This window comes from Natrix helvetica (assembly GCF_964273705.1).
Source record: "Natrix helvetica genome assembly, chromosome: Z".
Taxonomy (NCBI): domain Eukaryota; kingdom Metazoa; phylum Chordata; class Lepidosauria; order Squamata; family Natricidae; genus Natrix; species Natrix helvetica.
This window is the reverse complement of record NC_138554.1, coordinates 40,762,838-40,775,097: the sequence shown is the minus strand read 5'-3', so window position 1 is coordinate 40,775,097 and position 12,260 is coordinate 40,762,838. Positions and strand designations below refer to the sequence as shown.

The following is a 12,260-nucleotide window of genomic DNA, read 5'->3' as shown; positions in this document are numbered from 1 at the left end:
TTATTTGGGACCAAAAGGCTAATTAAAGAGTCCAGTGAAAGCAAAGCATGTCCACAAGCTATAAAAAGTTTAATCAGCTTGAAAAGAAAGACTGAAAACTGAAGTTGGTGAGCGGAGACATTAAATGAAGCCCTAAAAAAGGAGCAAATTTAAATTTCTGTTCAGGTCCTCCTCATCACTGTGCCAACTAGGTGGCAGTATGTAACTGGCTGAAAAACTAGGTAGATTAAATCTGGTCAGTATTTGTGTGAAAGAATATCACAAAGCCAAAGTTTGTGCACAAAAAAATCTCCCAGAAACCATCTCTGTAATGGAGGGATATTTTACCTTTACTTCATTGCTGTAGTGTGGCTAGACAATATTAGGCAAAGGACTTTGAGGACATGTCCAAAAAAGCGCTGCATCAACTGCACTCCTGTTGTCTAAAATGCAAATCTTATGCTTATCAACAGAGTAAATTGTTATTATAATTAAATTGGGAAAGTGTTCCTCCATACCATATTACTTCTCTGCTTTTCTTTAGGGATTTTTTTTCCTCAAGCTTAAGAGATAAAATGAGGATCCCATAGGACAGACTCTATTAATCCCAAGTGGTATGCAGTATCTCTACTTGAGGTATCGATAGGTTGAGAGATTCAGATACTTATCTCTTGAGCCAATTTCCTTTGTAGAAAAGGAAAAAGATAAAAATACAAAAAATAAAATACTGAAGAACTAATACCTGCCTTCATGTCCCCAGAGAGGGCAACCCTCAGAGCAAGATCTTACCAAAGTATTAAACCAATACCTTAGCAGCTGCTGCTATCATCCCTTGGTGTGAAATATTTGCATCAATAAAACAGACACATAGAACTAAATCTAAACTTGGAGAAAACGTGTTTTAAAAAAAGAAAAGAAAAGAAAACCCATGAAGACAAGACATAGCAACACACAGTACAAAAGAGTAATTATACAGCCCCCTCCCCCCCCAAAAAAAAACTCAAAAGGAGAAAAAAAGCTTTACCACAATTTTGGAACATTTTACCTGTAACAGAAAATGGGCTTAAAATGAAACAGGACCAAATTTTCTACAAACCAGTAGATGAATACAAATACTCTGTTGTTTTTTAGCAACTCAGAACAGAAATCTTTGACACGAGTACTTATGAACATTTTTTTTTAAAAAAAAAAGATTTGTATGTGGAGGAGGAAGTTGAGAACCCCCCCCCCCAAAAAAAATTAAGCAAGGAAAAATAGGAGAGGCACAAAGCTCCCACAATATCTAAACAATTAACCATTGTTCTTGGATATCCCATTCCAAGTGAAGAGGAACCACAATGGTTCCTGAAAGCTGATAATGGCTGTCTCCATCCTACCCCTGTCTTCCAGAAAGTGTATCCTGGAGCAGTCCCTTTATCAGCATTTTTAAGAAGCTGTCATTTAGACAAGATTTATTCATATGCTTCTTTCTTTTCCATCCCAATTCATGTACAAGACACAGCAATCATCTCATCATGGCTGGACGGTAAATGCAGAAATCTCAGTAGGGTTGGAAGGTCTGTCCTTGTTTCAAAAATCTTTCAACAGAAATTCCACTGATGCTTCCTTTCATGGGATTTGGTTTGCCATGGCCAACTCATTTCCCCCATTCCCCACAATTGATTTTCCAAGAAAGGAAAATGTCTTCTTTGCTCCACGCATGCCAATTTCTTCTGTGCTATCAGATGAAGAAGCCTCTTGTTGTTTTTTTCACTTTAAATTCCATTTAAGATTGTGGAATTGTATGCCTAGTCAACTTTTAAGTTCTTGACTCAGCCATTCAAAGGAAAACACACAGAAAATGCAGCAACAGAAGGTTGAACAATCCCATTTCCCAAAGCGTATCCCTCCCGTTTGCCCCAAAGTTGACTTGGTACTGGTTTTTGTTTTGTTTAGAAGTCTGCATGTTCCAAAACACTCTTCCTCCCAACCCTCCCTGACCCACCCAAAACAAAATAAAAAACTCCACAGGTTGCATCATCTACCTGATGGTCAAGTTTGGAGAAGCAACTGCTTCTGTTGCTATTTCAATTTTTTTTTTAAAGAAAAAAACAGACAGAGGGTTGTGCAGTGGGGACACAGCCTTAGGATTGCTTCAGTCGTTTGCGTGGGGGTCCCAGAAAGGGGCACTGTGCAGAGGCCAGTGAACGATATGCCTCTGCTACCAAATGAGGGTGAGATACTACCATCGACTTCCAGCCTGCAGTCTCCATGACATCAGAAGCATGGCTGAAAATAATAATTAAGAATTCAGGATTACCAGACTGAAAAATGTTAATGAAAATCAACTATATCTCAGCTAAATATTACCTATTTAAAAATGTCTCTCGACACAAGAAACTGTATTTTGCACTACGCACCTTTGGACATTATTCTTTAATAAAGATGTTTCTATTCCTGTACAACTATTTTTGAGGCATATTTATTTATTTATTTATTTATTACATTTTTATGGCCATCCAACTCAAATATTTGCGACTCTGGCATACAATAAAACAAGGTAAACAAAAAAAGGCAAATAATCTCAGTTAAAAAGGATGAAAAGAATTAGTATTATTGCTGCTGCCATCTTCCTTGGCAAAAACAGTTGAATAAAAATGTCCCTTTCCAAAAAGGAGCTTCACTTATACGTGCAGTAAAGCTGTTGGATGATAAATCCTGAGAGCTGCAGCTCTGACACAACTGGACAGAACCATCTTGAGGAATGCTGTAGTAAGAATCTGTTTATTCAAGACAAGAACAAACATTCGAACATCTGCTGGCTATTTGCCATTTCTCCAGAGTTGACATCTTTAGGGTAGGAACAAATCTTGACACAGAACTTTTAGCTACTCTTAGACACAATCCTTTCCCCTGGTAGCCTGCAGAGGATCTGAATGCAGATTTCATCATCCCCCTTTGCTATGCTGAGAAGAAGAATAAGAGAATTCTAAGGTATCTCTAGGGTGCAGACTCTGGAAAGACATCTTAATTTAAATAAATAAAGAAAAAAAGGTTAAGGGTTTCCCCTGTCCAGTCGTGACCGACTCAAGGGGGTGGTGCTCATCTCCGATTCTCAGCCGAGGGAGCCTGCGTGGTCTGAGAGACGCTTCCGTCATCATGTGGCCTGCATGAAAGTACGGAACGCAGTAACCTTTCCCACCGAAGTGGTACCTATTTATCTACTCGCATTTGCATGCTTTCGAACTGCTAGGTTGGCAGGAGCTGATGTGAGTAATGGGAGCTCACCCCATTGCGCGGTGCTCAGGTCTTGAACCCAAGCAATCAGCTTTCCAGCTGACAACCCCAGCATCATAATCACTGAGTCATCGCTCCGCCCATCCTAACTTAAGTAAAATGCCAAACTTTGCTTTGAAGATTATCCTTGCTAGATTTAACTCACTAGAGTCAAAAAAGAAAGCCCACTTACTAGTTTATGAAGTCAACTGCCTGAGTTTTTAGCTGGTCAGCACTGTGTAGATCAGCCAGAATTAGGATCTCTGCTGCGTTCTCCACTGACAAATTGCTGCACAAAGCATCTTCACACATCACTTTCAAACGTTCCAAAGCATACTGCAAAAAAAAAAATGGACTGTTTAAACATGCATGCCAAGTTTTTAATAACTTTCTGGCAACATGAAACAGCATCAGAACCCAGGCCACAAAGCACAGTGAATTGGATAATCATACTTACAATATAACTAGTGTATATATATATATGTGGATTTAAGTGGGGCTTCAGTAAACATCCATTTGGAGTTAATCCCATGCCACATTATATAATAGGAATCTCTAAGAACTAATACATGCACAATCATACATGGATGCTAGGCATCAGTCAATGTTGCTCGTAAAGAATGAGAAGCCACATTTCTTAAAACAAATGACAACAAATTAAAAACAGAAACAATGCTGCACTTCCTCCTTCACATTGCTGTGTTTCTTTTTAACCACAAAATATTCAAATTAGGGCCAACTCTCAATCCCAGAACTAAAATTTTAAAAAAAACACTGATTAGTTAGCAGAAATTATTTTCTGGGCTGAACTTTGAAGAACTGAACACAGGGAATATGCATGCTTGCATGTGAACCTATATTAGTTTTTTAGGTACCACAGCATCTCAGGATCTCTTCCCATCCTCCTCATAAACATTGGAAAGACAAAAATGAACTCTCTAATCATATCTTCACCCAAGAGCCCAATGGCAGATCTCTGGGGTTTCAGATAGGCATTGCATTTTGTTTATAGAATAATTACGTATTTTTCCCACGAGATTGGAGGAAGACAGAACAAACTGTTCCATAACCTCTTGGGCAAGTATTAAGAGGTTTTATGTGCTGCCATAAAAGGTTTTGCTTTCTGTTTTCAAAAAGACACCCAGAGATGTTTAGAAAAGGGAACTATATAAAAAGTCACAAAACCTCTTCAACAATTAAAGCCCCATTCAGTACCACCACTCTACTCGCGTTATGTAAGTGTTGCTGCAGCTAAGTGGGTGTTAAACATATTTATTACAGAACCATACTGAAAAACCAAGGTAGCTTTTGCTGTGCAAGTACAAATGGATGAATGGTGGAAAAATATGTAGAAGGAAGGTAAGGGGGTGTTTGTGTTAAAAATGTTAACACCTCCACTGCCATATTCTAAATTCATGTGTGCTTTCTTCTCTTAAAATATGGCTTGGATCTCCAGGTTTTTTTTTTAACTGATTACTGGAGAATACGCAAATAATTCATGTTTTTGGAAACCATCCTTCTTAGTTATATCTGTGCTTCTAGCTCCATACCTGCAGCCTGGCTACTTCCTGATGTGCTGGGATACAATTAAGTATACAAGTTGGAAATTAAGGGAGAATATTAGATTGGAGGCAGATAGCCAGCGTGGATCTTGATTGGAACAATTTTAAGTTATTCACTGAAGTATATACAAAGAAAGAGAAACATAACTTGGTTTCACTGATATCCACCAATTTAATCTTAGCATCAGAATATTGTGCTACGTGAAACAATGGTTAAGTGGTTGCAGACCAGCACAGATGATTTGGAGGTTAGAATATGCTGTGATGGAAATTTTACATGTTTTTTTTTAAATCCCGACTGGTCTCTTCTGCCTATGCTATCCTCTCTGACAATAGACTTATGGGTTTGCTACATTCTACTTCAATAGGGTCAGCTTGTAATATTGGGGTTCCAAAAGATAAAAACATAAGACATGCCTACTCAAGAATATGAGCAGGTAGAGTTAAACAAGAGCTAAGATGGGTAATAGAGAAATACCCCAAATACATTGACATCATGATGTCTATTCTAGTCTCTCCCAATTTTTGTTTTTCTACAAGATAACAGCTAACTTTTCCTTTTACCTTGTCAGCAGCTGCAAGCAGATCGTCAGCCATTTTGTCAAGATTAGGTGCCTTCCCCGTATAAATGAAGCACATCATTTCTTTAAAAACTTCAGGTTCCACATCATTGATTTCAACTCGATTCTGTATCAGAGAGGAGAGGAAAATCATTCTCAGCAGAAGAGCAGCTTTTCCCCCAAAGTCACTTTGGAAAGGGAGATGAGCAGCATATAAATTTAATAAATAAGTAAACAAAATAAGTACATTTCCAATGTGTTATTTTATTTAGTTGCTATTTTAAAGAATTATTTGCATTTTTTCTTTTCTCAATTTCCTCAAGAGTTTACACCATAAATTATATTATGCTTATCTCTACCATATCCTATATATAACAAGGTAAATGTTTATATATTTATTTAGACCCTGACTCTATTCAGTTTCACAGAGACTACAATCTCAGATTAGCATCCACTGCTTCAGATCTAACTGCTCGAAATAAAGAACTTAAAATCAATTGCCCAATAACACTGACAGTTTGTTTTCATGGGCAATGATGGATCTCTTGTCAACCCACTATAGAAAACTAACTATCCAAGTTGCAATCTAGATTCATATCTTTTCTCTGTTCCCAGAGCAAAATGCCTTGTCAACCTTGACACGTTAACAAGACTATATTTCATTGTGCCTCTCTTGTCTGAGCGGGACCTTTGTGGGTTGAGGTCAAAAGTCTGCAATACTTTTCAGTTATTAGCTAAGGTTTTCCTCCACAATATCTTCCTGTCTGGGCAGCTCTTCTTCGTGACTTACCTTTTTGCTCTCTTCCATCTCATGTTCAAACATTGCACTGAAAACTGGAGAGCGGGCTGTATGCATGGTGGATTGGCATAAGGAAAAATGGAAAAAAATACAGTGTTAAACAGATATTCTTAATTTCTAGAGAGAAACTGATATATACCATCAGTTCTTCTAATTCAAGTAATGTATAAAATGGACAAGTAAAAAATAAATTGTATGGTTGCAAGAGAATCAAATCAAAATTTCTGCCCAAGGTAATATGCATATGCTTTCCCAGCAATTTATTCCCACCTTTGCAATGAGACAAAGAGGAACCCTGGAATTCAACTATTTCAATTTTCAGGTTTCCTCAATTCCATTTCTTCTTACTACAATATTAGAGATCCTTTGCATGGCTTTTGGATTGTTGTGCATTTATCACCATAAAATATAAAGGCTTTGTGATATCTGTACTAAATTAAGAAATAATCAAACACAATAAACATCCATATATATACTGTACCACAGTGATCCCCAACCTTTGCAGTTTGGCGGCCAGATGGTGGGAGAGAGGGGAACTGGGACACGCTAGTGGTGGGCCAACATACACGTGCAAGTGCCCGTCAGCCTGCTGCTCATGCAAGTTGAGCTGTGCATGTGCATGCATGTGCTCCATCCAGCCAGTCACACGGGCCGATTACAAATAAGCCATGGTTTAATAATGGGCCGTGACCTGGGAGTTGGGGACCCCTGCTGTACCAGGTAGAGATGGATTCTGCAATCTACATAAAATATGGAAGCTGAAACATCTATCTTGCAAAACCCATTCTTATTTTGCAGCCACAAGGATAAATTCTATATAGAACCTAGAAATCTTCCAATAACTACAAACCTTAATCTTTTGATCTGTGGAATTTCAGAAGAATTTAAAATACAGAATTTAAAATAGTTATGGCCAGTCCATAAAACTGAAGTGCATGTGTGATCACATAATCAAAATTTGAGTGCTTGGCAGCCTGCCTACACTTATGACTATAGGGGCACTTCAAGTCCTACCACCTACTTCCCTCCCATCTGTGGCCCCTGCAATCCGTGCTTCCTATAGTCCTGCACTCTGCCACCCTCAGTTGAAGTTTGCTGACTTCTTGCTCCTGCTGCTGACCATGCATGCCTGGCCTGACCTTTTGCGAAGCAAGTGTTGGACATGTGAGGCCTTCATCTTGTGATCACGAATAGTAGTTTCTACACGAATCCTATTTTTTTCTTCTGTTCAATTATATCCAATTCTCAGAGACTGTTGGACAAGCCCCTGCGGTTTTCTTGGCAAGGTTTTTCACAAGTGGTTTGTTTTCATGGGCAAAGGAAGCCATTGCTTCCTACTTAGGGTTGAAAAAAGTGACTGGCCCAAGCTCACCCAGCTGCCTTTCTACTCAAGGTAGAAACTCACACTCTCATGGTTTCTAGCCTGATGCCTTAAACACTATAACAAATTGTAGTCAATACCAACCTGCTAATATGGCTTTGTGAGCTTGAAACTCTTGGCCTGCTACACACAGGGAGCAGTCCGTGAAGCGAGAGTTTTCCCAGAGGCCTCCCAACTCATCAGCCAAGCGGCATTCAGGTACCTTCACCATGTTCATGGAATTCTGGCCGGAGATATTGACAGAGTCCTGTACTACACTCACCTGCAAGGAAGCATAGAAGACCATGCCCTTTATAAACATACTGGTAATAGCAGTAAAAATATATAGAAAAACTGAGCAAAAAAAATCCCCTATCAACAACAAATTCCAGAGCGATACAGACCTTTTTGTAAGAGAACCCAGGAACACACAGGAAAAATTTGAGTTTTCCTACCCCACTCTCCAAACCACACTGAAATGAAGACAAATTATCAACCACTTCAAGACAATATATGAAATAAATCTACGTTCATACAACATTGGGAAAAACTCAGAGGCAGCACAGAAAACCTATTTTATAGGTTTTACAACAACATATTCAGTTTGCTATAATCCTCCTCCACCTCTGCAACAGAAGACCTATCAGGTCTTCTATACTCCACCCCTAAATGGTCACTTAAAAAATAGGGGATTGGTTCACACAATGCACTAGGTTAGGCAAAATGAGTTCATGTAATTTATGGTTCAGGGTATTGTGGGAACCTACCTATTTATCAATCTGTGTGAAGAAGCCTTTCAATTTAAGCTATAATATAGTCTGTATGAGCAGAGCATTTGGAGAATATAGCTGTTTCTACTGCAATCTTGGATTTAGAATGTTGTATGAATCTAAATAGTAAACTATCATATGTGCAGATAAATGAAAATCCAATTTTATGCTAGTTTGGGCCAAATCTCCCAAATGATTGATCAGATGTGGATGTGCATATCTTAAAATTCTTCTCTATTAGGCAGTAAGTTAAAACTATAACAGCAGGCTGTGTTTATCACTAGTCACATGTCTTTCTGAGCTGGCGTACCATCTGATGGTCCCCAAGAAAGAACAAAACCCAGGCTCCAGTAATGGAACACAGATTCACAAATTAAAAGCTAACTCATTTTTTAATATACAGAGGAAAAAATATTACCTCTAATCAAATCAAAAATCCATTTAGTCAGAAATCAATCTGATATTTGGTTCTTTTACAAAAGTATACCCAAGAAGCAGATCTGAAAGTTATTGAAAAAGGTACCCACCTTGGCAATTGCAACTGAGACCAGAATTTCTCCAAGTAATGCAGTTCTAAAGTGCAAATCACTTGAATGTATTGCTTAGCCAAGGCAATCCCAGCAGTCCCTTATTATTTTAATTAAAATGGTTAGGCCAACTTCAAGTCATCTCCATGATTTTAGAACCACATCCACATAGTTTCCTAACAGCAATGTGGAAATGGCTTGCCACTGTATTCTTCCAGGATACTCTATCATTTTCCTTAGACTGGCATTCTCTGAATGAGTCCCCTTCAGTGCAAACCAGATCTGACCATCAGGGTTTCTGATGTTAGCCTTTATTTTTCTTTACTGGTTGAAGTTGGGGAAATGTAATTATTAGAGAAAGTATGAAAGGAATGATATATATTTATTTAGAGTGGCTGCTTAGACTTTCTAGGAGTGGGGCAATTTGTTAAGAGTGCTTTTAGAAATCAATGAAAAAGTTTTGAGTAGAGGGGAAAAAGCCTTAATGTAGAACATTCTTCTCCATCTTGATAAACTGTAGATATACTACTAGCCTGATATCTAATTCTGAGGCAGCATGAAAGCTGCCTTTGTTACCTTGGAAATTTTGGAAGATGCTATCCCATATATTTGTAAAGGGCAACAATAAAATATTATAAAATATTATATACTTTAAAACAAGCAAAATATAAAATATTTTGCTTGTTTTAAAGTAAATTTGTGCTTTAGAATACAACTTACTTATTTACTGCATAATTTACTTACGTGGCATGTGGAAACCTTCACAGAAAATGTATTTTTAAAGTTTTTTAATTATATATTTCAATATCTCAAAATATTCTGTGAGTACCACAGTGATGTAACTATCTTAAGTGTTTTGATTTTCATCTAAATATAGACAAAATTCAGCACTGAGAGGATGGTGATTCCAAATAAAAGTTGATCCATCTCAACACAGTGGAGATATTTGAAGTTCCATCGCCCCACCACCAAAAGCCAACTTTATCATGAACAAGTTAGATTTATGATAGGAGTTAAGACAACAAATCTTTTTTTATGAACACCTTCCCAAATGAAACCATGAAGTTCTACATCTTTCTTTACCTCACAGAAGAGAGTGAGCTTGTCATCTGGAAGGAGCCCATTCGCCTCATCTAGGAGAAAATCTCTTCTGATAAACTTCTTGAATCCCCAATCTTTGCCTTGCACAAACCGATAGGCTCTCTGGCTCTCTGGCAATATACAAAGAGGTTAGCAATTAAAAAATAGAATAAAAAAAAGAAATTTGAAGACACACCAAACAGAAGTCTTTATTTTCTGCTCTGTTTGGGTATAAGTAAAATATAAGTACCCAGTTACTGGCTATGCATACCCATTGCTTTTGTTTCTTCTCCTTTTGCATTCAAAATAGAGAACTTGAATTTGGCTCGGACTTCACTCTTTGGACAACTGACCAGTAACAGATAGAGTGAAAGATAATCTTTACTTTCTTCATCCAAGCCCTTTGGGTTCACACGCAAACACCTACAAAATCAAAAAAATCATGTTTAATCTCTATATAATAAATGATTCAACTACAGTGAAACAACTTTCTATCTACAGATTTTCTTTTCAAAAATTGTATCATGAATTATGATTATGCTTATTAAATTTTAGTCTGCATTTACTAAAGACTATTGAACAATGAAATTTTGATTTATTGCAGTTGATCATAGAAAATTGCTAAGCCACAGTTACAAATGGGTAACTAAAATTCAAAAATAAATGCAGCACTTTCTTTCCTCAACTGTTTCAAAATCAAGTTCATCAATCCAGTCTTTTACTGACACATTTTTACAGGTGACAGTTCTGAAAAGTAACATTAGTAAATTCAGCAATAGCTGTCAATGAATATGAACCTAAAGTATAACTTTAAATCTAGCTTTGAGAACCAGTGAATCTTCTGCTGCACCCTTCTGGCATTTAACTGGTCCTTACCATTTCAATTTATCATTAGCTCCTGATGAAAATGTTGAACTTTTGATGACCTCACCCATTTCCTCTCGACAAAAGCTGAAGTTATTGATGGTCCACATGTAGGAAAATTTGACCACTTTAATCTTTAAAAAGAATGGGAGAGAAGGGAAGTACTGGTTAGAAATTTACATACACTGTTACAAAAAGCAAGATCACCAAAAAGAACTCCAATGTTTGAGAATGAAGGAAAAATAAATTTTAAAAATCCATCCTCTTGAAATATCATAAATACCTCTTCAAGAAAATGTTATTTATTAAAGGCTTTCTACAATATTTCTATTCTTGTCCTTCTCTATCAGAAGTCTGGAGGAAAATTTACAAGGTTATTAAGTTAGTATATTTGTCTTGCACCAATTTATGTGGAAAAGGCAAGAGTATGTCCACTTAGAGAAAAGATTTGCTACTACTGAATTCTTTTGCAGTAGCCCTTTTTAATGACCTGTGATTTAGTGGCTGTTCAAATTTATGATGGCACTCCTTATAGTTGTAGTCATCACAGAGTCCCCATGGTCACTTGACTGCAATTCAGGTACCTGGTAACCAGCTTGCAATTATGACAGTCACAGTATCCCAAGGCCCCGTCCCAACTGGAGATGCCTCCTAGTCATAACACTCCAGGTGCAGGGCAAGATGCCCTTGACTCTCTGAGAACGGAATATTATTTAAACTATATATCTCCCATACTCCATATAATCCCCTCTCATTTTCCCACAGCATTTATTGTGGCAGGCCTGAAGGCCCAATGCAAAATATGGCTTCCAGGCCTGACAGGTCACATGATCACCAATTGCAATCTTCACTACCAGCTTCCAACAAGGACTAAGTCCCATCTCTATGGGACCTAATGCCATGTGGGCTTTACCTAATAACAGCAATTGGGACTGCCATAATAGTTGATGGGGTCAGATGTTGATGCATTTTATGATCACCTGTCTTAACAGAATTCCCAGTCCCTATTAATGTCAGTAAGCAAGGACAATCATTCATGAGGAGTACAATTTGATGAGTTTCATGTATCTTGATTCCAGAACAGAATAGGAAAAGCTTCCGTTCTGCCTGTCTCTTCACAACCTTTTGGTTAACTCTGTGTTAAGAGGAGTTCTGATTACAATGATTATTAATATGTGCACAAAAGATTACAGCATAACAATTGCTAACATAACTGCAGGTAGTCCTCAACTTATGACAACAATTGAGCCCAAAATTTCTGTTGTTAAGCAAGACAGTTGTTAAGTGTGTTTGTCCCATTTTATGACCTTTCTTGCCAGTTGGTCAATGAATCACTGCAGCTGTTAAATTAGTTACATGGTTGTTAAATGAATCTTGCTTCCCCAATGATTTTACTTATCAGACGATCGCAAAAGTTGATCACGACTCCGATACACTGCAACCGTCATAAATATGAGTCGGTTGTCAAATGTTTGCATTTTGATGATGTAACTATGTAACAACA

General features: G+C 37.6%; 1 protein-coding gene across 11 annotated transcripts in view; it reads right to left on the bottom strand.

Moving 5' to 3' along the window:
• Positions 1 to 986: 986 nt before the first annotated feature.
• SPOP (speckle type BTB/POZ protein) overlaps positions 987 to 12,260 on the bottom strand; it is a 75,427-nt gene continuing 64,153 nt past the window's right edge. For 9 of the 11 annotated variants that reach the window (XM_081932084.1, XM_081932078.1, XM_081932079.1 and 6 more), the window contains 8 exons: positions 10,769 to 10,890; positions 10,164 to 10,315; positions 9,896 to 10,023; positions 7,621 to 7,798; positions 6,147 to 6,202; positions 5,361 to 5,483; positions 3,428 to 3,570; positions 987 to 2,247 (listed from right to left, as the gene is read on the bottom strand). In XM_081932084.1, coding sequence (XP_081788210.1) covers positions 2,103 to 2,247; positions 3,428 to 3,570; positions 5,361 to 5,483; positions 6,147 to 6,202; positions 7,621 to 7,798; positions 9,896 to 10,023; positions 10,164 to 10,315; positions 10,769 to 10,890 — 1,047 coding nt within the window. In that variant the 3' untranslated portion in view covers positions 987 to 2,102. Of the gene's footprint in view, positions 2,248 to 2,427; positions 2,739 to 2,770; positions 2,925 to 3,427; positions 3,571 to 5,360; positions 5,484 to 6,146; positions 6,203 to 7,620; positions 7,799 to 9,895; positions 10,024 to 10,163; positions 10,316 to 10,768; positions 10,891 to 12,260 lie in introns of those variants that run through there. The other 2 variants (XM_081932077.1, XM_081932076.1) reach the window with 2 other exon arrangements.